This window comes from Lagenorhynchus albirostris, chromosome 7 (genome assembly GCF_949774975.1).
Source record: "Lagenorhynchus albirostris chromosome 7, mLagAlb1.1, whole genome shotgun sequence".
Lineage (NCBI taxonomy): Eukaryota > Metazoa > Chordata > Mammalia > Artiodactyla > Delphinidae > Lagenorhynchus > Lagenorhynchus albirostris.
Window position 1 is genome coordinate 64,853,476 of NC_083101.1, and position 24,164 is coordinate 64,877,639.

The 24,164-nt window shown below is 37.3% G+C and overlaps 1 protein-coding gene across 1 annotated transcript in view; it reads left to right on the top strand.

The window, feature by feature from the left end:
- The window catches only part of CCDC171 (coiled-coil domain containing 171), a 358,774-nt gene that overhangs the window by 29,623 nt on the left and 304,987 nt on the right, over positions 1-24,164 (top strand). The window contains exons 6-8 of the mRNA XM_060155104.1: positions 5,555-5,729; positions 10,525-10,715; positions 13,140-13,271. Of these exons, the coding sequence (XP_060011087.1) occupies positions 5,555-5,729; positions 10,525-10,715; positions 13,140-13,271 (498 nt within the window). The remainder of the gene's footprint in view (positions 1-5,554; positions 5,730-10,524; positions 10,716-13,139; positions 13,272-24,164) is intronic.

Genomic DNA, 24,164 nt, shown 5'->3' on the forward strand with positions numbered 1-24,164 from the left:
TTACCCTCTGCCAGCATTTTCCTTGGTGGAGTGACTGCATTTCATTCTTGAAAAGTTTGATTCCTTAATGGTGCCACCTCTATTGGATCTCTGTAGATATGGATATACTGAGAATCATACCGTTGAATCCCCAGATTTCCATGGTCTCCTCTGCCTCACTATCCCCTTGGTAATCAGGATCGGTCACCCCAGCCAGTCTTGGTAATCAAGACTCTGGTAACATCATCTTTCTTTGCCTTTTGTTCACTGGCACAAGGAGCCCAAAACTAGCCTAGAGGTAGTCTCAGCTTCTGATATAATGGATTTAAAAAAATGTTTTTTACTGTGGTAAAAAATATATAACATTTACAATTTTAACCATTTTAAGTGAACAATTCAGTTATATTTATATTCACATGCCAGTATCTATTTTCAAAAATTTTTATCATCCCATACAGAAACTGTACCTGTTAAGCAATAACTCCCCCATCATCCTTCCCCTATCCCCACCCCCTGCTAACCTCTAATCTACTTTATATTTCTATGCATTTGCATATTCTAGATAGATACCTTATATAAGTGGCACCATAGAGTATTTGTCCTTTGTGTTTGTTTTGTTTCATTTGGCATGTTTCCAAAGTTAATCCATGTTGCAGTATGTATCAATGTGGGTCATTTTTGTGTCACCTGGTGGAAGTATTCACCCTTTGTAAATTAAGATCTCTTCTAAAATATCAAAGCCCAAAGTTGCATGTTTGGGTGGGTGGGGGGGAACCCGGTGAGTGGGTTGGTAGATGGTAAGGTTATTAGAGGCTGTGTTAATAGAGAGAGGCCACTTCCACTTCCATCCTTTATTTCCTGGATCTGTGTATGCGGGATATAGTAAATGCTAGTCTCCAGTTCAGAGCTTGTACCTTGCGCATTGGGAAAGGCTCGGGAAAGTTTACAGTGTGTACTTGTGGTGGTGCCTCAAGGAGTCAGGGAGTCTGGGAACTGATGGGAGGGTATGACTTCATGTTTTAGAGACTTAAGTAAGGATTCTGCTCACCAGACTTGGAGTTTTTCTGTTTTTTTGTCAGTTTGGTTTTTTTGGTTTGTTTGTTTTTGTTGCTGTTGTTTAGACCAAATAATGCTTTAGAATCGCTTCTCCAATATGGTGGCCATTAGCCACATGTATTTTTTGAGCACTTGAAATGTGACTAGTCTGAATTAAGATGTGATACAAATACACACTGGATTTCATAAACTTGGTACAAAAAGGTGTAAAATATCTAAAAAAAGTAAAATAGCTCACTAATAATTTTTCATGTTGATTTTATGTTGAAATAAAGAATCTTGGATATATTGGGTTAAATGTTAAAATTAATTTCACATATTTATTTTTACTTTTCAAAATATTGCTACTAGAAAATTTAAAATTACACAAAATTTAAAATTTCTTGCCTTATATATCTACTGCATAGCACTGCTTTAGAAGACTGCCCGTCTCTTTAATTCCCAGGTACACAAGGATCAATTAGATACCACCACAAATACCTGGAGGTCAAATGCTATGATTACTGTTGTGCTCCAGCCATCCATTATAGAAACTGTGCTCACCTTGTCTCTACTGGTTAATTGCTACCACTTGGCCTTTGCTACTCTGGAATTTCACCATTTTGATTGAGGTTGGCGAGTCCATCTCAATTATGACATATCCCACCATTATCTTTACCATCTACTATTATCTCTGGTATATAGAGGTTAGCTGCTAGAGCTTTCTAAGGGTGCTTTTGTTGGCCAGTGTATGTTAGAGCACTTTAATTAGGAAAATAATGTCCTTTGGGCTCTCAAAGAGGATGCAGTTGGGGAAAGGGGAGGTTTTGGTTTGCTCGTAAAAAAAGCACTCCCATCTTCTTTTATTTTATTTTATTTTTTAAATATTTATTTATTTATTTGGCTGCGCCGGGTCTTAATTGCGGCACAGAGGATCTTCATTGCCGCATGGGGGATCTTCATTGTGGCATGCGAAATCTTTTTTTAAAATTAACTAATTAATTAATTTTTATTTTTGGCTGTGTTGGGTCTTCATTGCTAGTGTGTGCGGGCTTTCGCTAGTTGCAGTGAGCGGGGGCTACTCTTCGTTGCGGTGCGTGGGCTTCTCATTGTCGTGGCTTCTCTTGCTGCGGAGCTGGGCTCTAGGCACGCAGGCTTCAGTAGCTGTGGCACGTGGGCTCAGTAGTTGTGGCTTGTGGGCTCTAGAGCTCAGGCTCAGTAGTTGTGGCTCACGGGCTTAGTTGCTCTGCGGCATATGGGATCTTCCCGGGCCAGGGCTCGAACCCGTGTCCCCTGCATTGGCAGGCGGATTCTTAACCACTGCGCCACCAGGGAAACCCCCATGCGGGATCTTTAGTTGCGGCATGTGAGCTCTTTTAGTTGCAGCATGTGGGATCTAGTTCCCTGACCAGGGATTGAACCCAGGCCCCTTGCGTAGAGCGTAGAGTCTTAGCCACCGGACCACAAGGGAAGCCACCACTCCCATCTTCTTAAGTCTGCATATTATATCAGGAAAGTACTGGCATTTTGACTTTACTAAGTGATGCAGGCTGATGTTGAATTCAATTTACAGTCACCCATTCCAAGCAAACTGTTACAGCTAGCTTAATAAATCCAAATCAAGCCTATATATGTTCTGTGGGTTCCTTCTATTACAAGATTAGCAAGATTTTGCAGTCCTTTTGCTATAGATGCTATCTTCTCCCAGAGAAGACTGCATTTCTCCACCTGTGGCTTACTGAGGTCTGGGTCTATCGATGGCAACAAAGAGGTGAAAGTGGGTCTTGCACATCTTGTTGCAAGACAGCTATTTCAGTTGTGGTCCTCACTAAGTCTTTAAGCAAGGGAAGGTCAAGTAGCTCAGACAGGGAGAAGAGACTGCTGTTGTTGGGAGAAAGGGTGTTCAGAGGAGATTGGAAGTTTACAGTTTTCAGGATTGTCTAATTCCAAAAGTCCTCATCCATCGCCTTCCTTTCTACCTAATGCCCAGCTGATATATACCATCTTCACATTAGAAACTTGTTGAGGCTCTTTATTCAACTTGTATTTTAATTCTGCATTCCCCATAATTAGATTTCCCATCTGGTCTTTAGCCTTGTCTGCCATGGGGCTATGAGAAATAAGAGATTCTTTAAAGTCAATGTAGAAACTCTGGCTTTCTGACTGTCTTGAGCTGAGATTCTAGAACCCTGGGATTACCTTTTCATTTTTGTGAATTCTCTAGCATAGTTAGATTTAGCCTTCCCATGCCATGGGTCTTGTAGTAAACAAAACTGCCATGTTGGTCAAGTGCAGTTGCTACTTCATTTCCCAAAGGCTTGAACTCAACTGGCACTTTATTTTAAACAATTGCACATGATAATGTAAATAATTGTGATTCCACTGGAGGCCATGGATCACTGCAAAAGTATCTCATTTCTACCTGCAAAAAGGTCTTCATTGTATTTAGGCTCATATAGGTTTACCACAAAATATCAGAAACCCATCTTGAGGCTATTTCTGATACCAAGAGTAGTATCATTTGGTGTCCAAGTGGAATTGATTACACAAGTACCAGAAGAGGTAAAAAGACAAATAGGGGATGTTAAGGCAACCCAGAGGGTAGCAACATTAGGAAGTTGCTTTCATTCCTAAGGTTGAAAAAAGCTAGCTATCCAGAAGGGTTTGCAGCCACAGGGAAGACAGATGCTGCTCAGGGTAGATCTAGAGAGGGACAAATACCCTGGCTTCTCCTTTCCTGTCCTCACATATACCACAAGTGCCTCTCATTGATCCAAACTCCCAAGAAGCCAGTGGGCAGGGAAGTCTGGCACATGTAGTTCCTAGAATATGGAGTAGAGCTGGAGAAGGATGGGGGAGGGTGTGTCTGAGGGCAAACAGGTAAATGACTGGCACAACTGGGAATGCCCAAATGTTACCAACTTTATTCCTGGGCAGGGAGGGATGGCGTGATTCTGAAATAAACGGAGTTATCTTGAAGATGTAATAAAGGTTTTATGTTTTTTTCCATTAACTTATTAAAAGATATTTGTAAATTCTTATTTTGTGAGTATAAGTGTGCTGAAGACATTTACTTTTCTAACATTTATAAAAATGGAAGTTTTTTTTTTATATATGTTAAGAAGAGTGTAACTCCTGCTGTACTCTACATATTAACTGCTACTTACGGTAATTTCTGATGTTGCCCTTTAGAAATCCTTTTTGTCTTTTCTTATATGGTAATTGGACCATCTATTTCTAGCCTGATATAGTAGCTTGATGCTTTCCCATATGATACCTTCCTAGCATTCTCTCTCATCCATCATTTCTTTCTCTCCCTCCAGCAAGAAGTAATTTTGCTTTTCTTTGAACTATCATAACTTTTTTACCTCTTTCGTAAAACTAATCCCTTATGACTTTCTATAGCATTTCATTACTTGAGATCAGGGGCTCTATAATGTTTGTTTTTATATCTTTCACTGTACTTGACATGTAGCAAGTATTTAATATCATTTAATGAATCATTGATTAGATCATAGAATTTCAGAGTGGGAAGGGACTTTATAAATCATCTGGTTCTAACTCTCTGACCTGTCTCCTGTCACACTACTTCATGGAAGGATATTAGATAAATTAAATCTAGTTATTAACTATCTGGTTATCTAAATAGTAGATAAATTAGATATTCGTTCATTAAAATCCCTGTAAAACAGGCACTTTTATTACTTTATGCTCTATGAGTAATGTCATAATCCAGAGAAATAATATAGACAATATTTACCAAATTTTGATACTATTTGCTGCTTTTTTTTAAGGCATTTTATTTTATTTTTTTTAGTTTATTTTTTTGGCCGCACTGTGTGGCATGTGGGACATTAGCTCCCTGACCAGGGTTCGAACCTGTGCCCCCTGCATTGGGAGTGCGGAGTCTTAACCACTGGACTGCCAGGGAAGTCGACCATTTGCTTCTTGATTTCAATTAGGGTTTAGGAGTAGAGGAGAGAATGAATTTTTTTTTTCCGGTATGTGGGCCTCTCACTGTTGTGGCCTCTCCCGTTTGCGGAACACAGGGTCCGGACGCGCAGGCTCAGTGGCTATGGCCCACGGGCCCAGCCGCTCCGCGGCATGTGGGATCTTTCCAGACCGGAGCACGAACCCATGTCCCCTGCCTCGGCAGGCAGACTCTCAACCACTGCACCACGAGGGAAGCCCAAGAATGAATTTTTAAGTTCTTACTATAAGTCATGCATTTTTTTCACTTCTTAGGTATGACTTTTTCTGATTAAAACCTGTGATTTCTCTTTACTTTTAATAAGAAGTGCATATAAGAATTAAAAAAATTTTTTCTCTAGTGGATTCTCTAAAATAAGAAAATTAATGTTGTTTGCTGAGTAAGGCTAGTGCTTCTTTTCCAGTCTTTTAGAAAGTATAAATGTGTAAATTCTTGTCTTATAAATATTATAGAAACAAATTTCTCTAAGAAAATTGTTTGGGTGCATGATCTCATAATCTTGGAGACATATTTTTATATTGGTTCATGATATCAGAAGTCTGTTTTTAGCTGGCAAGCTACGAGAGCCAGATTGCCAAGCTACGATCCGAGGTTGAAAAAGGAGAGGCATTGCGACAAAGTCTGGAATATGACCTGGCTGTTGCTAGAAAGGAAGCTGGACTCGGAAGGCGGGCTGCTGAAGAAAGATTAGCGGAGGCACATAGGATCCAAGAAAAACTCTGTGGTAAAACTATTTCTATTTCTTTCCATGTTTGTAACGTCATTGTATATCATTGCTCCCTGTTGTGTATGCATTCCATATAGGATCAGATGGACAGACTTTGCTGTGTGTGTATGTCTTCTGGCAATTATGTGAACATTCATTTACTTTACCTTACATTATTTTTTTTGTACAAGTATAGAAAAATGGTTTGAAAATTCTCTTAATCACTTTTTAGAGCACTTGTTTCATGAATAATCAGCAGAATCATATAGAGATTTAAAAAAAATTCATAGGCCTCCTATCACATGTAATCTGAAACAGAATCTCTAGCTTGAGAAAATCTGTATGTTCAAGAAGCACTGCAGGTGATTTGTTGATTAGCTAGGTTTAGGAACCACAGAGTATAATATATATAAAGAAGTGTGCCTAGATAAGTGGATGACTTATAACCAGCACCTGGGTCATGAAATGGAAAATTACCAGAAGTCCTCCACATAGATAACTGCTATCCTGAGTTTTAATAGCAATAATTAATTTTGCCTCTTTTTCGTATTTTATATGAAAGGAATCATATAGTATGTACTCTTTTGTATCTGGCTTCTTTTCTTCAACTTTGTGCTTATGAGTTCATTCCTATTGTCATATGAACTTCATATTGATGTTTAGTATTATATAGTGTGAACATACCACACTTATATTCATCCATTTCTATTGGTAGTGGGTAGTGTCTGGTTTTTGTTTATTAAGAATAGTGTTGCCCTGAACATTCTTATACTCAGCAGGTTTTAATGAAGAGAACACTGAACGTGAATTCTGAAGATTTAGATTTAGGTCCTGATTCTGCCACTTACTGATACTTGAACCTAGGTTGTTTTAAGGATGAAATGAGAAAATAAAAGTGCTTTGTTAACTGCATGGGGCCAAGCGAATGTCCCGTTATAATATTATAAAGGTTACGATCCCTAGTCTTGGCCTGGCCATTGGTCAAAAATACTTTTGATTACCTTTGGCATTTAATTACTAAACTACTATCTGGAACTTAGGATTATAAGACTTGAAAGGCACTAGATGTACAAGTTAATGACTTTTATTTAATTATGAGGAAGTTGAAGTCCAGGGAAGATGGGAAGTTACTTGCCCAAAGTCAAATGATTTCAAGACACTTTACAGAGGAACATAGAAGAATGGCCGTTAATCACATGAAAAATGCTTACCTTCATTTGTCATCAGAGAAATGCAAACTAAAACCACAGTGACTGTCACTGCATACCCATCTGATGGCTCTCATTGAAAGGACTGTCAATACCAAATGTTAGTTAGGATGTAGAGGAACTGGAACTCTTATACTTTGTTAGTGAGAAGGTGAAATGGTACAAATACTTTGGAAAAAAACTTGGCAATTTCTTTTAAAATAAACATATATTTATCCAGTGACCCAGAAGTTTCACTCTTTGGTAGTTTCTCTGAGAAGCATTTGTCCACAAAAGACTTGTATAAGAATTTCATAGCAGCTCTATTCATGGCAGCCCCAAATTGGAGAGAAACCCCAAATGTCCATTGACAGAATGAAGAAACAATTTTTGTATATTCACTCAATGAAATATTACTAAGCAATAAAAATGAACCAAACTACTGATACATTCAATAACATGAGTGAATCTCAAAAACATTATGCTGAGTGAAACTTTACACAGAAGAGGACTTCCTGTATGATTCCATTATATGAAATTCTAGGACAGAAAAAACTAGTCGTTGGTGAAAAAAAAATCAAACAGCGGTTACCTCTAGGATGGGTTGGTAGTGAGGACTAACTAGGAAAAGTAGGGGGAAACTTTTCTGATTGAAGGAAATTTTCTGTATTTTGATAGGGGTTTTGGTTACATGAGTGTATGCATTTGTCAAGTCTCTTTGAATGGAGCACTTAAGATTTGTCCATTTCACTATATGTAAATTTTACCTGCAAAAAAAAATTGAATTCTATATTATTGATATGAATGCTTAATTATTCAGCAGTGAAATGTACTTTTATTTGCAACTTGTTTTGAAATGCATAAAAAAGTATGGTCTGATGGATGAAAAAAATGAGTGGATGCATGGATAGATGGATGAATGTGTGGTAAAGAAAATACATACGGCAAAATGTTAACAATCATAGAGTCTAGTCTGGGGTTTACAGGTGTTCATTTTACAATACTTTAAACTTTATATATATGATAAAATATTGAGGGTAGCATAAAAAACAACCTGATGGAGTTATGGGATATTAAAAGAGATAATCTCATAATGATTGAGAGAGGAGACAAGATAACAGAGAAAATTTTCGAAGCTGGAAAATGAATGGATGAGGGATAACTGACTTAGCAGACCTGAGACGTCAGAATCCTAAGCCAGGGGTTGGGAAAGCTGGCACACAACTTGCTAGATAATCAAAGGCTTATGAACTGGAAGCACCAGCTACCTTTGGAATTAGGAATTGGAATAGCAGAAGTAAAATAAAGAGGGTTAGGTGAAATCTGTTTGCTCTAGAGGCACTTAGGTTCTTAGATCCCCTTCCCAAGAGTATGATATTCTGGGATTGCTCCCACTTCCTAGTGTAATTCGGGAGGCTTAATATCTGGAGATGATAAAATACAGGGTCTCCAGACTGGCAAAAACAGGAAGATAACATACTCAATGTTAAATATTGAGGAACTATTCCTTCCAGCTTCCTTTTTTCTATTGAGTTTCCCAAAAGCTAGCACTGAGATTTCTACACTTCACGTGGGAGCTTGGAAAACTCTTCCATGGGTCATCTGACCAAGCCAAGAGGAAAAACCTAATGATGCTGATGTTGGGGATTTCCTAATAAATGGCCTACTTTTATCAGACCACAGTTATCAAGTTTCATCCTGAAGCTCAGAATCTAGGTAGTGGTTATGTGGATGTATAAAAGGTATGTCACCCTTATAGTTACACTTAATTGGGAGCAGGCAGCCAAGAATTAGCAGATACTTGTGGAAAGACTCTAAAATGGAGAGAAAAAAATAATTTGGAAGAATCAGAGTCTGTCATACAGTGTGAAGTAAGTCAGAAAGAGAAAGACAAATACCGTATGCTAACACATATATATGGAATTTAAGAAATAAAAATGTCATGAAGAACCTAGGGATAAGATAGGAATAAAGACACAGACCTACTAGAGAATGGACTTGAGGATATGGGGAGGGGGAAGGGTAAGCTGTGACAAAGTGGGAGAGTGGCATGGACATATATACACTACCAAACGTAAAATAGCTAGCTAGTGGGAAGCAGCCACATAGCACAAGGAGATCAGCTTGGTGCTTTGTGACCACCTAGAAGGGTGGGATAGGGAGAGTGGGAGGGACAGAGACGCAAGAGGGAAGAGATATGGGAACATATGTATGTGTATAACTGATTCACTTTGTTATAAAGCAGAAACTAACACACCATTGTAAAGCAATTATACTCCAATAAAGATGTAAAAAAAATGTGAAATCAGAAATGAATAATATCAGTAGAAGCATTGGAAGATGAAGATGGAAGAAATATCCCAAAATTAGATTAAAAAAGGCAAAGGTGGAAAAATAGGAGAGAAAAGGCAAGAAACTTTGAGGGCCAATCTGAATAATAGGTAATATTGAAAGAAAGAGATAAGAGAGAAAACAGAGAGGGATAAATGATCAATGAAATTACTTTAAAAAAATCTCAGAGCTGAAGGATATGAGTTGCCAGATTGAAAGGGTCCACAGAATATTCACCACAGTGGAAAAAAATAGACCCATGTGAAGGCATAGCATTATGAAATTCCAGAAAAATAGAGACCAAAAAAAGATCCTAAAGCTTTCAAAGAGAAAAGAAAAGGGAAGGAAAGAAAAATAAGCCAGATGCAAAGGAACAGGAATCAAAATGGCCTCAAACTTTTTACCTGCAATACAGGATACTAAACCATACAATAATGTCTGGTAGAGAGAGTAACTGGATGGGAGGGAGACTTTTTGTACCTTTGATAATAACTTGTATTTTGAACATACGATCCATTCAAAACACAAATATAATTTAAAAATAATACTACTAACTGGCTTTTTTTTTTTTTGGTTTGTTTAACAAGTACGTTTGTACATATTTCCTCATTTTTATCTTTACAACAACTTTATTCCCACTGAGGGTTAGAGAGTCAGGGAGGTTTAATCAGGTGATGGGTGATGGAGCCAGACCTGGAAGCCTTTCATCACTTCTTTCTAGGTGCTGAGGCAAACAGCAGCCATAGTGAGTTGGGAAGTGATGGTTATTGTTGAGGTAATACTAGGATGAGAGGTGAATCGAGCCTAACTTTGGGGGAGTAAAGAGCTATAGTTCTAGGGTTCCCAACCTCAATTTTGTGACAGTATCAAGTGTAAGATATGCCACAACTAACTTGTTGCCAAGTCAAAAATCAAAATTTGTAATCTATCAAGTCTTTTTAAAAAGTAGCCCTATTATATGTCACACTTAAAAATTTTTTATTTTCTTGAATAGGAGAAAAATCATTTGAGTTGCAGCTGGTGCATCTAAACTTGGACGTGCCTCTAGGAATATGTCATAACAATTTCAGAGCAAAATCACCTCTGTCTGGAGGGGAAGAAGAGATTGAGAAATTGTAGAATAGATTGGTTTTGGGACAGGAACTTTTCAAGAGTTCACTGGTATGAAGTGGTTAAATGTTTTGTCTTAATATCATGCTGTAATTGAAATCAGCTCCAATGCCTAGGTTTCTGAACTCCTACGGTTTTAATTTATGGTTGTAAATGTACCTATTATTCTTTTATATTTTTAATAGCTCAGAATGCAGAACTTCAGGGAAAGGCAAGTGGGATGGAGAAAGCATTCCAGACTTCCCAGCAGAAATGGAAAGAAGAATGCAGAAGATTTGAATGTGATTTGGAGGAAAGAGACAATATAATTCAAAACTGTGATCAAAAATATGATTTACTTATGAAAGAAAAAAGCAGACTAGAGAAAACTGTACAGGTAAAATATTTTATGAAGGAATTTTTTTATATTTAATATTCATTATATGTATTATACATTGTTTGAAGTTATTTTTGGAAAGGAAAATACCAGAAAGCAAGAAAATCTAATTTCTTCCCCCCCCCACCAACTCCCTTCCTTTCTCCCTCTCTTCTTTCCTTTCTAGGGGCATTTTTGCAGGTCTGTTTTTTATATGCTTTAGCAATATATTAATATATATATTGTTTCTTTTGTGAAAAACAGTTTGAGATCTCTGATCAAAAAAAAACCCAACTCACTTATATGGGAATACTGTAAGAAGATAAGAACCCACAACCCTTTTGGTCCAGCAACATGAAAATTTGTAATTTTAAAAATGTGGGCCCCAGATTTTGACCTGAATATGCAATAAATATAGAAAAATTTTTATGTATCTGATGTAAACTTCATTATCTGTGTAGGGTACATTCTATATAGGCATGGTATATAAATATTTGATGACCTTTTATTGAAATTATTGTGAGCTATTTATTCTCCCATTTTTTATTCCTTTTTAGTCTCTAAAGTAAAAGTATGGTTTAATGTTGAAGTTGCCACCCACTTAAAAGATAGATTTTGAATTGTCTGTATTTGCCACTTTTTGGAAGTACCAATTTAAATTTAAAAATACATAATAGGGCTTCCCTGGTGGTGCAGTGGTCAAGAATCTGCCTGCCAATGCAGGGGACACAGGTTCAAGCCCTGGTCCAGGAAGATCCCCCATGCTGCGGAGCAACTAAGCCCGTGTGCCACAACTACTGAGACTGTGCTCTAGAGCCTGTGAGCCACAACTACTGAAGCCCGTGCTGCGCCTAGAGCCCATGCTCCGCAATAAGAGAAGCCACCACAGTGAGAAGCCCACGCACCACAACTAAGAGTAGCCCCCGCTCGCTGCAACTAGAGAGAGCCCGTGTGCCGCAACAAAGACCCAACTCAGCCAAAAATAAATAAATAAATAAAATTACATGATAAAAATGCTCTACATTTACCACTGGTGTAAATGGCTTTTCAGAATATTGGAAATAAATCTTCACTAAAAATAATTTTACAAAAGCATTTGTTAAATGTAAAAGTTTCAGCACAAAGGTTCCCTGACCTTGTCAGCATATCTCCTTTTGATTTCCTGCATGTCAACAGTCACAGTTTTCTCTTCTCTTTATTGTAATATTCCTAGACCCTGGAACAGTGCCTGGCATATACAAGGGCTCCATTAGTATTTGAATGGGGGGAGTTTAGGTGGCACCTGGAACTACAAGTCCCTGAACTGCTTTGTATAAACTTCTCCACATGAAATGTCTAGATTTATGGGGAGGGAAGGGTAATGGTGGCAGCAATCCTTATAGTCAATCAGCCTGCATCTCAAGATCTCTTTTATAGATCTTGATGTGATCTTCATCACCTATTTGGTAGGAGAACTTTGCTTTGATTTTATACAATTGGCTTTGAACTAATCTGCACAGAGACCTTTGGGGGTGAAGAGGAGTCACTCTTGCCCTAAGGGGAAAAAACCTCAAGGCTCCTCCTGTTGCCTTTCCATTAGTGAAAGTTGGGAGGGCAGTCTTTATTATGCAGAACCACGCCACAGTTTATAAGGACACAGGAGGTTTTCCCTCTGTCTCATATAAACCACAGAATCTTTCTCCTTGTGTTAATGCAGACTTAGTTTAAAACCCTATAGTTTAGAAGATTGGGCTTCTTGGGAAACCTGCATTTTATACTTCTGAGATTCTGAACCAGATTAGATCTTGTAAATGTAGTACAACTCGGAAAAGCCCAGAAGAAAAACCTCTTGCAAATATTGTTTATCTGTAGAACTAGAAATTAGTTAATAGTCTAAACCTAAAAAATTTTTTTTGACTTTTCAAATTTTTAACATTCTAGAGTTTCCTTATACTGATTTGTTGCACAAAACTCCTCCTTCTCCCCTTTGGTAAATACAGTGTTCTTTGTCAGATTTATATATAAATTATCAGGGATAATCCAAATAGTGTTTCTATAGCTAATTAGAGCTTTCCATATTATCTCCTTTACATATAGATTACATATTTGCCAAACAATCTACTTTGTTTTGTGTCTATCATATGATGCATTTTGTTCAATCCCCAGCAGTTAAATTTTTTGGAAAAATTGGGTTAAATATCTATATCTATTTATATCTATCTATCTATCTATCTATATATGAAATGTTGCTTAAATTAAATGGGTAACCATAGCTTCTTATTCACATATACATTCTGATGACCAAAATATAATTATTCTATTAATTAATGATTTTAACATAAATTATAATGAGTTTTAACAGTCTGTATAGGTAAGGAGAGCCCTATGTATATTTAAATTGTGGATGAAGGAAGAAAGATAGCTTTTATTGATCTAATACTAAAATAAGATTTTATTCACGTAAAGGAAACGTTGGAAAAACATCAGCAGGAGAAGAATGAGATGGAGTCTCATATCAGGGAGACAGCATTGGAGGAATTTAGATTACAAGCAGAACAATGGGAAGCAGAAAGAAGAGAGTTACAATTTATAGTACAGGTATTTTAAAAATAATAATAAATATGTCATTTTAATGCTTATGAAATTAAAAATTACCTTAGTGTGATAATTGACTCGCTTACTCAAGGAAAAAATAATTCCTAGTCTTTGCTCTCTGGAAGGCCATGTTTCATTTGTAGTTACATGACAATATGGGCAACTGTTTCCAAAAGATACTATTAGAATTGGGTGACTTCTGCATAAATTATTTGATTTTTAAAGGACACCTATACATTTGGCATTTAGTTTTCCAGTTTAAAATATGAGACTGTTAGCAGCCTTTAACAACATAAAGAAATAAAATAATCAGATTTTGGTATTAGAGGATGCTTATAAATCATATAATATAGTGATTTTTTTGGAACTCTTTTTAAGAAGTGCAAATTCTTAATCATGTTCTTTTAACCTCTTCCCCGCAAAATCACAGAATCCCCCAGGCTTCGAGTAGTCCAATTTGAAAATCACTGATTACATCTAATCCCCATTATAGATGAGCAGATGGCAATCTGTGATTTACTCACACCATAGACTGAGTGATTAGTGTGGGAAAAGACTACAAGTCTCCAGATTTTTACTCCTGTTCACTTTGCATTCTTTCAGGAGATTATATGTAAATTATTTTGAAGGAGAGGTAGGAGAAATGAAAACTGTTCATTCACTAACCAACTAATTTAAAATTTCAAATAAATTTCCATCATTTCTTCTCTTATTTATTCTGTGGTAAGACAACATTTTTTCTACACAAAATGACAAATTGAAATATAGTCTTTATATAGATGTCAAAGAGATGCATTCTTTACAGAATGAAAAATACCCATCTAAAATAAATTTTAGAGTTGCTTTGTGTTACGAACAATTTTGTGAGATGAAGGCGGCCCAAAACCTGCAGAGAATAGAAAGCACCTTATTTCTTTAAGAGTGAAAGCTGGCAGTAAACAGTGGAAATACTGAATTTGTTGTATATGTAAGTGTTCAGAATACCAACAAAATCATATCTTTACCAAACCTTTGGTCCTTGGGCAATCCTTTTCTTCCCAGTCTCTCCCTCTGTGGAATTTGGAAAGACAGTCACTCTCTAGACCTCTTAGTATTTTTTTATTTTATTTTATGTTATTTTATTTGTTTTTGAGATTTTATAAAGGCTTTATTTGTCATACATGCGCCAACCACTGGAAATAAATTAAGCAGAGGTAATGGTAAATATATTTTCAGATTTTCTTATGATATAAAGCTAATTATACTCTTTATTAGTAGACTTGAACTCTCTAAGGCCATGACTTCAAATTTGTCTAACATGAATAACTTATGCTTTATTAGTAACCCCATTTATTATTTGCTTCTTTAACTTTTTATTTTATATTGGAGTATAGTTGATTAACAATGTTGTGTTAGTTTCAGGTATACAACAAAGTCTGTGAGTCTGTCTCTCTTCCGTAAATAAGTTCATTTCTATCTTTTTAAAAAAAATTCCACACATAAGCGATATCACACACGATATTTCTCTTTCTCTGTCTGACTTACTTCACTCAGTATGACAGTCTCTAGGTCCATCCATGTTGCTGCAAAGTTCTTTCCAAGTTTCATTCTTTTTAATGGCTGAGTAATATTCCATTGTATATATGTACCACATCTTCTTTATCCATTCTTTCATCGATGGACATTTATTTATGTTGCTCCCATGTCTTGGCTATTGTAAACAGCACTGCAGTGAACACTGGGGTGCATGAATCCTTTCGGACCATGTTTTTCTCCCAGTATATGCCCAGGAGTGGGATTGTAGGATCATATGATAGCTCTGTTTTTAGCTCCTGTTATTTTTAGAGTCTGCTTGTAATTTGTATAGTTAGTTCTCTCATTCATTCAGTCACTCGTTCATTTATTCATTCCCTAAGTACTTTCTGAGTTCCTACTGTGGGTCCTGAAGATATAAAATTGATTAAGATATGATTTCTGTCCTAAAAGATATCTCAACATGGAGAGACATGTAAAGAGAGAAAATATATTGTAATATAATAACAAATAATTGTAACAAATAATTTTGAACAAAATGCTATGGGATCATAAAAGAGAAATAAATTAATTGCCTGGGAGATTGGGGAGATCACCACAGAGCAGAGGACATTTGAGCTGTTGTTGATAATTGTCTTCAGGGTTACCTAGAACAAACAAGTACACGTAAGTAAATGAAAATAACCCTTTTATTATCTATTATTTTTTGGCTGCGTTGGGTCTTCATTGCTGTGCGCGGGCTTTCTTTAGTTGCAGCTAGTGGGGGCTACTCTTTGTTCTGGTGTGCAGGCGTCTCATTGTGGCTTCTCTTGTTGTGGAGCACGGGCTCTAGGCACGTGGGCTTCAGTAGTTGCAGCACATGGGCTCAGTAGTTGCAGCATGTGGGCCCTAGAGTGCAGGCTCAGTAGTTGTGGCACGCGGGCTTAGTTGCTCCATGGCATGTGGGATCTTCGTGGACCAGGGATCGAACCCGTGTCCCCTTTATTGGCAGGTGGATTCTTAACCACTGCACCACCAGGGAAGTCCCAACCCCCCCCTTTTTTAAAAATACTCAGAAATTTCCAGCGCTACCAGTCAGAAGCCCGGAACTTATAAAATATGCTGCAGAGACCTGTATTTAAATGTGTGGATGATGTGATTTTGATAACAGTTTCCTGGTCAATCCTGTAAATCTCACATGAAATACACGTGGTTACATCAGACTTTGTATTATGAAGTGTTAAGATAATTTGAAATTCTGTATGAATCTTTATTATGTGTGGGAAGAATAGGGGAATATACTCCTTAGTTACTACCATCTTCTGTGAAATAGATTTTATTGTACTCTGTAACCAAAATGTTCAGAACACTGTCTCTTAATTTCTTGTCCTTTTTATTTTAACAAAAGAAAACTGCTTTTCCTTTTATAAAGCAAGCTTAGAAACCTTTTATATTTTCAAAAAGTCTTTTTTAAAACAACTTGAGGGATAGATGGAAATTCTCTCTCTATTGGCTGTTGATGGGTTCAGGTTTCCATCCTATAATTAGGTGTTAGTATCACATAGTGTTCTTTTGTGTAGCTCTCTAAGGGAATTCAGTTTTTAAAATAAGTTTTAAATAAACCTACATGAAGCTCCATCTTTAACAGACAAAGCTGGTATAATATTTCTCTCATCTGGGCTTTAGAATTCAGGCTCACTATAAAAAGCAAATCTTAATTTTATGCCATGTCTCCTTTCTTTCCCAGTAATTGAAGTGCTGAATAGAGGTGTACTTCTCTGGAATATTAATGGAGTTACCTCATTTTAAGAAAGTGTTTTTCATTTTTTAAATGCCTGTCCTCTTTTGATAAACATAAAAATTCCATGTCTTTAGCATTATTTGAAATTTCAAACCAAAGCAAAGCCATGGTAATTTTAGAATGATGTGTTTATATTGATCTTGGAAAAAATATGTTATTTTTTATCTCTATTTATTTAAAATTTTTATTTAAAATGAACATTTGTTTTTATTTATTTCTTTGTTTTCTGCAATAGAAATGTGAACTTTGAGGATGCTTATTAGCCATGAGCTTTTCTATTGTAGGCAGTGTGGGACGTGCAGTGGTAAACCATCATACTCTGTCCTTTGTCATTTTTATAGTTCATTTCAATGTATAACTCATCAGTAGGATTGAAAGCATTTAGAAGATGAATGTATGTTTTTCATATTTAATTTATTTCCAAAATTCTGTAACTAAGCCAGGGAACAAAGTGCCCTTTCCTCATTCACTGACTAAATTTGGTTTATATATCTAGTGATCAAGGGGTGGGAGATTTTGTGATGGCAAAAGAGCGTGGGAAATGTAGACTGAAAATAATACCGCAGACTGAAGAAGGAGGAGGAAGAGTGGGGGGGCGAGGGGGTAAAGGAAGGTATCAGACTAGGTGTGGGCATCAGTCACTGGCTGTATGATAAGACAGCAGCTAGGGATTGGGGTACAACATGTCAGAGATTGACCTGGTAAGCACAGTTGTGATCTAGGGACAGCTTGGAGTAAGTTGCATGAAAAGGAAGTATTTTAGAGTTTTGCCTTAAATGATCTAGGGTAGCAAGGAGCTTTTCTTGGTAGCTTCCGGGGAAACTGTCTGCTGGTGCCCTTTGTAAGCAAATGGCATAGAAAGTGAGTCTGTCACTGGTACTGCCTGTTTCCAAACAGGAAATATCTTAATATTCAGTTTATAAAATTACATAATATTGTTCTTATTGTAAAAATGCCCCGAATTTAGGGAAAGTTAAAAGCACAAAGTGAAGGAATCCCCCCCTCCCCTGCAGGCCTGCCTGCTCCAGTCCTACTCCTCATCTAAGGGTGTATAAACATATATTATTATATTTACATAAATATGCCTCAGTAATATTTGGCATCCATCTTTTGATATTCTTACACTATTCTTGTAGTGTTTGAAGCTTTTCTGTCATGTGGAAGTTCCTAATACATTTAACAAATCCCTTATTGATAGACATTTTATTTCCTTCAAAAGTTTTTTCTTTAATTTAAAATGATTCACTAACATTCTTGTCCATATCTTTGCGCTGTTGTACATGTGATTTAGCTGTGTAAATGCCTAGAAGTATAATTGCTTGGTCTTCAAGTTTATGGATTTATAATTTGTGATAGGTATTACATAAAGTTAGTACTAGTTTATACTCTACAGTAGTAAACACTATTCTTGATTGTAGAACTATGCTGGCTTTGGGGATTTAGAGAGATAACCATGTACTAGACTAAGGTTGTAACTATATCTATATTGATATATTTCATAAGTTAGGAAGGGGGAGTACTTTAGCTCTGATATGTTTCTAATTACTTTAATCCTTCAGACTTGAAACCATATTTTGGAGTTCAAGAAATAGTGTTTATATGACTAAGTATAAAGAATTATACTTTTGGGGCTATGTTTCTGGAAGGTGTGGAAAGAAAGCAAGTTTATTTTCTAAGAGCACAGTGTGGTTTACTTTGATGTTAAATGTCAGTTCAAAAACAAGCTCCATTTTAAAATATTGTAAGTTCGACACCTCCCTCTAGTGGAGAAAAGAAAAACTCACTCAGTTTCCTCTAAATGTGATTTTATTCGTTACAGACACACACACACTCTTCACTGTAAGGATCCAGGTAGCTTTGGTTTGATGAGAAAATAAATTCTGTGACAAAAATTAAAAAATTTTATTTTGGAGCAGGCAAGTTAATCTTGATGTATAACTGCATGAGGTATTTTATAGTTCTTTTGGAATTTTCTTTTATGTTATAATGTACTCCAGACATGGATTGCGTTGATTAAACCATACACCTATTATAAATATTTGAACATACAAAAAATAACAGGTATTAATATATAATTAATACTCAATATAACCAACCAATACCATTAATATAGCCAACACTTACCATCTAGATCATGTGTTTGTCATATTTGCTTAAAATTCATAATGAATTTCATATCACTGAAGACTGAATCACTTCACCATCCCACCACCACCTCACCGCCAAAAGATAACCATCATTCTGAAGTTGGTGTTTAATTTTCTGTCTGTAAACATTGATGATACATCATTTTTTTTTAGTATTTTGTATATTTTTAAAATATACATACAGTATCACAGAGTATGAGTCTCTGTCCAACTTGTCTTTCTCACTTGTGTTTTTGAGACTTAGCCAAGTTAATAAACGATCTCTGGTTCATTCAATTTAACTGATCTATAGTATTTTATCCTATGCATATGTCATAATTAGTTTATCCATTACTGGATTGATTGAGATTTAAGTTCTTTCCAAGTTTCAATTATTGCAGACAATGCTTCCATGAACATCAAATATTTTTGTTTGTGTGGGATGTATTTAGCGTGTATGCAATTATTAAGAGGTAAAATATATGCTAAATTATTCTCCCAAGGGGTTGTATCAATTTGAGAGAAGAGTTTCTCTTCCCTTGCAGTCTCTTGAACACTTGGTATTTTTCAGATTTAATTTCTATTTAAATTTATTTTTGTCTGCGTCTGGTCTTAGTTGCGGCATGCGGGATCTTTCGTTGGGGCATGTGGGCTTCTCTCTAGTTGTGGCATGCGGGATTTTTCCTCTCTCTAGTTGCGCGCAGGCTCCAGAGAGCGTGGGCTCTGTAGTTTGCTGCACGTGGGCTCTCTAGTTGAGGAGCGCGGGCTCAGTAGTGGCGCTTGGGCTTAGTTGCCCCGCGGCATAGGTGGGATCTTAGTTCCCCAACCAGGGATCGAACCTGGATCCTCTGCACTGGAAGGCAGACTCTTTACCACTGGACCACCGGGGAAGTCCCCAGATTTAATTTCTTTTGCAATAGGATGCGTGTGAAATTGTCTCTCGCTCTTGCTTAAATTTCTATTTCCCTGTTGTGGAGCATGTTATGTTTATTGGCCATTCATGTTTCTTCTTCTGTGAACTGCAACTTTATATTTTTTCCCCTTTTCCTTTTGGATTGTTTGTATATTCTTACTGACTTATAAGAGTTTTTAATATATTTGGTTGCTTGGTTACTTGGATCTCCATGGCAAACATCTTTTTCCTCTTTGGGGAGACATGGAGACTATCCACACTGTGTTTGATGTGCACTTTAAAATTTTAATATAGTTGAATGTATCAGTTTTTTCCTTTATTGATAGTGCTTTTTGTGTCTCGTATAATCTAAAGCCATAAAGAAAAATATATTTTTCTGTATAGAGCATGAGGGAGGGTCTAATTTTATTTTTTCCAAATGGATAACCAAATGTCCCTGTACTAGTTATTCACTTGTCTATTCTGTTACCACTTATTGATTTAAAATGTCATCTGTGTCATATATCAAGTTCCTTTATATCTAAGGTTTGGTTTCTGGTGCTCTGTTCTGTTTCACTTACATGTTGGTCTATTTCTGAACCAATACTGAATTGTTTTATTTACCATGGCTTTAGAGTAAATCAGATAGGGCAAGTTCCCTCCTCCATATTCTTAATATTTTTTGAGGGGGGGTGGGGAGGAGAGTTATTCTTATCCTTTTAATATTCCATATGAGTTTGAGAATTGGCTTGTTACATTCCACCAAGAAACCTTGCTGTAATTTTGATTGGAATTGAATTGGATTTATAGGTCAGTTTGGCATAAATTGACATCCTTAATTTCTTCTGTTTTCCATCCTTTTATATTTTTGTTCTATTTTTGAGGAGATTTCTTCAATTTTATATAGCAACTTTTCTGTTGAATTCTCATTTCTGCATTTGGGTGTGTGTGTGTGTGTGTGTGTGTGTGTGTGTGTGTGTGTGTGTGTGTGTGTGTGTGTGTGTGTGTGTGTGTGTGTGTGTGTGTGTGTGTGTGTGTGTGTGTGTGTGTGTGTGTGTGTGTGTGTGTGTGTGTGTGTGTGGTACGCGGGCCTCTCACTGTTGCGGCCTCTCCTGTTGCAGAGCACAGGCTCCGGACACGCAGGCTCAGCGGCCATGGCTCACAGGCCCAGCTGCTCTGCGGCATGTGGGATCTTCCTGGACCGGGGCACGAACCAGTGTCCCCTGCATCGGCAGGTGGACTCTCAACCACTGCGCCACCAGGGAAGCCCCTGCTTTTGGGTTTTTAATTTACAAGAGCTGTTTCTTGTTTCTTGGCTATACCTTTTTATAGTAGAGTCTTCTTATTTCATGTTTGTAATACCTTATTTTAGCTCTCTGAGGATGGAAGTCATACTTGTTTTGAAGGTGGTTCCCCTCATTCTTCCCCCCTAGATTGTCTTTGTTTTTTCTGAGTGTTTGACCCCATTTGTCTGAGTTTCACATGAGAAGCTTTCCTCAAATGTCTGCTGATCCTTGGCTGTATGTTCATGTTTAAAAATGAAGCACTAAAAAGCTGGGAGAAAGCTCTGTGTATGTGGAGCCTTTCCATTTAATTGGGGAACCTTAAAAATGCCGGGACCTGCAGCTCTTTTCCCTTGGACTGGTAGTTTCCCCACAAAGGAGTCTTCTAGTCTTCTTGTGCTTATAGTACCTTAAGTGTAGGAGTCAATGTTCTGGGAGCTGAAGAGAGAGAAAGGGAGCCGTGAAGTCTCACTGCCCACTATTTCCCAATCTCCTAATTTTTAATAAGGTGTCTTACCCTGACCTTCAGTCGTGTCTGGTTTTCATGACCTCAGAACCTTTTTGGGGCAACCTCTCTTGTTAGTAAATAAACTCTTTCTCTTTGTCCAGGATGGAGAGGGGACTTTGTCAGGGAGGGAGTTGGCAGAGGAGATCTGAGGATATAACTAACTGCTGTTTACAGAGGCTTCCAACAGTGTTCTGTATTCATTGCTACCCCATGGCTTGGCTTCAGGGATGATTGCTGCTTCCAATTTCTGATCTTTTATGGATATGAATTCAGCTTGCTATTAGGCTCTTCCCTTTTTGAGTATTTAACATAGTTGAGAAAGCTGAAACCTGTCATTTATCACTTGTCCATTTACTTTCCATCTTGCAAATTTGCTTTTGACATCTCTTGTTGGCTGTCATCTTTTCTGCCACTCATTTTTATTCTATCTTCATTTAAGTGGGATTTCAAGAGCAAGCAGAGATGATTGGATAGCTTTGATCCAATCTGTTTAACTGGTGGTGCTCTCTTTCTGCTCTTTCTATATATGACCTTCTGAGACCTTAGAGTCTCACTTTTCAACTCATATTTGAGCTCTGGTTTTACTGAATGTTTTTTAGTATTAAAAGCAGCTAGGGTGCTGGCTTTCATAGCTACAGTTCTTTTTTTTTTCTTTCCAGTTTTATTGAGACATACTTGACATATACACTCTGTAAGTTTAAGGTGTACAACATGAATGATTTGATATATATATATACTGCAAAATGATTACAAGTTTAGTTAACTTCCATTACCTCACACAGTTACAGATATTTTTTTTCTTGAAATGAGAACTTTTAAGATCTACTCTCTTAGTAACTTTCAAATATACAATATGGTAATGTTAACTATAGCCATCATGCTATACATCATATCTTAATATTCAATTTATAAAATTTTTACCGTTTTTTTTTTTTGCGGTACGCGGGCCTCTCACTGCTGCGGCCTCTCCCGCCGCAGAGCAACAGGAGACGCGCAGGCTCAGCGGCCATGGCCCACCGGCACATCCGCCCCGCGGCACGTGGGATCCTCCCGGACCAGGGCACGAACCCGCGTCCCCTGCATCGGCAGGCGGACCCCCAACCACTGCGCCACCAGGGAAGCCCTATAAAATTTTTATAAAATAAAATTTTTATGACATACAGTATTACAGTCTTTCCATCAAACAGTATTGGAAACATTGTTAAATTAAAAAAACCACTTACCTGTGATCATGGGCTAATACTCAGTTTCTCCAGTTATTAGAGAGAGATGTACGATATGGCAATGTGAATCCTCGAAGGCAAAGTTATAAAACAGAAAACTAACACATTATTAATTTTATATTAAATATCACTCACCTTATGCCTATGTAAGGATAGACTCTCTACTTCAATACAGATCTTGCACATGATGTTCAACGCGATGAATACTTAGATGATGATGCTGACAAAAGCATCTCATATAGTTCTTGCTGTACAGTTATTCAGTTTTCACACGAAAACACACAATAGATAATAGATACACAACAGATAAGTTTATTAACTGTATGGCATGATGATTATTTGCTATTCATTAAGTGGAAATGGGTCATGTAAAGGTCTTCATCCTTGTCATCTTCATGTTGAGTTGGCTGAGGAGGACGAGGGCTTGGTCTCGCTGTCTCAGGAGCGGCAGTGGTGGAAGAGACGCAGGAGATGGAAGGGGAGGCAGGAGAGGCAGGCACACTGGTGTAACTTTATGGAAATACATTGTCCTTTCTGTCTACCGCTTTTGCTTTTTCATTTCTCTAAAAATGTTTCTATATGATACCAATCCTTTTTTCATTGTTTGCTTTAGTTTCAGTGCCCATGTCATAGAAGGGTCCATGTTGTAAAACAAGTCAAAAGCAGTCTTGAAATCAGCACCCTTCTACCAGATTGCCTAATGTCAATTTGTTTTCTGGCACTGCTTCTTCTATGTCTTCTTCCGTATCATCTGACACTGGTTTAGAAACACTCATCTCCATCAGGAAATCTTCTGTTAATTCCTCTGGTGTGCTGTCTCAGCTCTTGAACTTCTCCAAGATTCATATCTTGAAACTCTTCACCCCCCCTTTTTTTTTTTGGCTATATCTATGATCTCTTTCACGATTTCCTTGATTGGCTCTGTCGTAAACTCTGTGAAGTCACGGACAACATCTGGCCACAGTTTTCTCTCACAGTTTTCTTTCTTTATTGTTTCCAGATTGATGGCTTTCACAGCTTTTTCTGTAACAACAATGGGATTTTTTCAATGCTGTAATCCTTCCAGACTTTTATGATGTTCTCTCAATCAGGGTTCTCTTCCATAGCGTTGACCATCCTTTCTATAGAGTACCGTGTATAATGAGTGTTTAAGGTTCTTATGACCCCCTGATCGAGAGGCTGAATTAGAGATGTTGTATTTGGGGAAAGTGGACCATTTTAGTGTCTTTGGTGTTAAACTTATGGGGTTCTGGGTGGCCAGGGGCATTTCCAATAACAAAAGAACTTTAAAAGGCAGTCCCTTACTGGCAAGGTATTTCCTGACTTCAGGGACAAAGCATTGATGGAACCAATGCAGAAAACGTATTCTTGTTGTTTAGGCCTTCTTGTTGTACAACCAAAGGACTGGCAGCTCAGGGGTTAGCAGCTTTGTAGATAAGGGCAGTACTGATCATAAATCCAACTGCATTTGCACAAAACAATAGAGTTAGCCTATCCCTTCCTACCTTAAACCCTGGTGCTTGCTTCTCTTCCTTATGAGTAAATGTCGTTGGGCATTTTTTTCCAGAATAG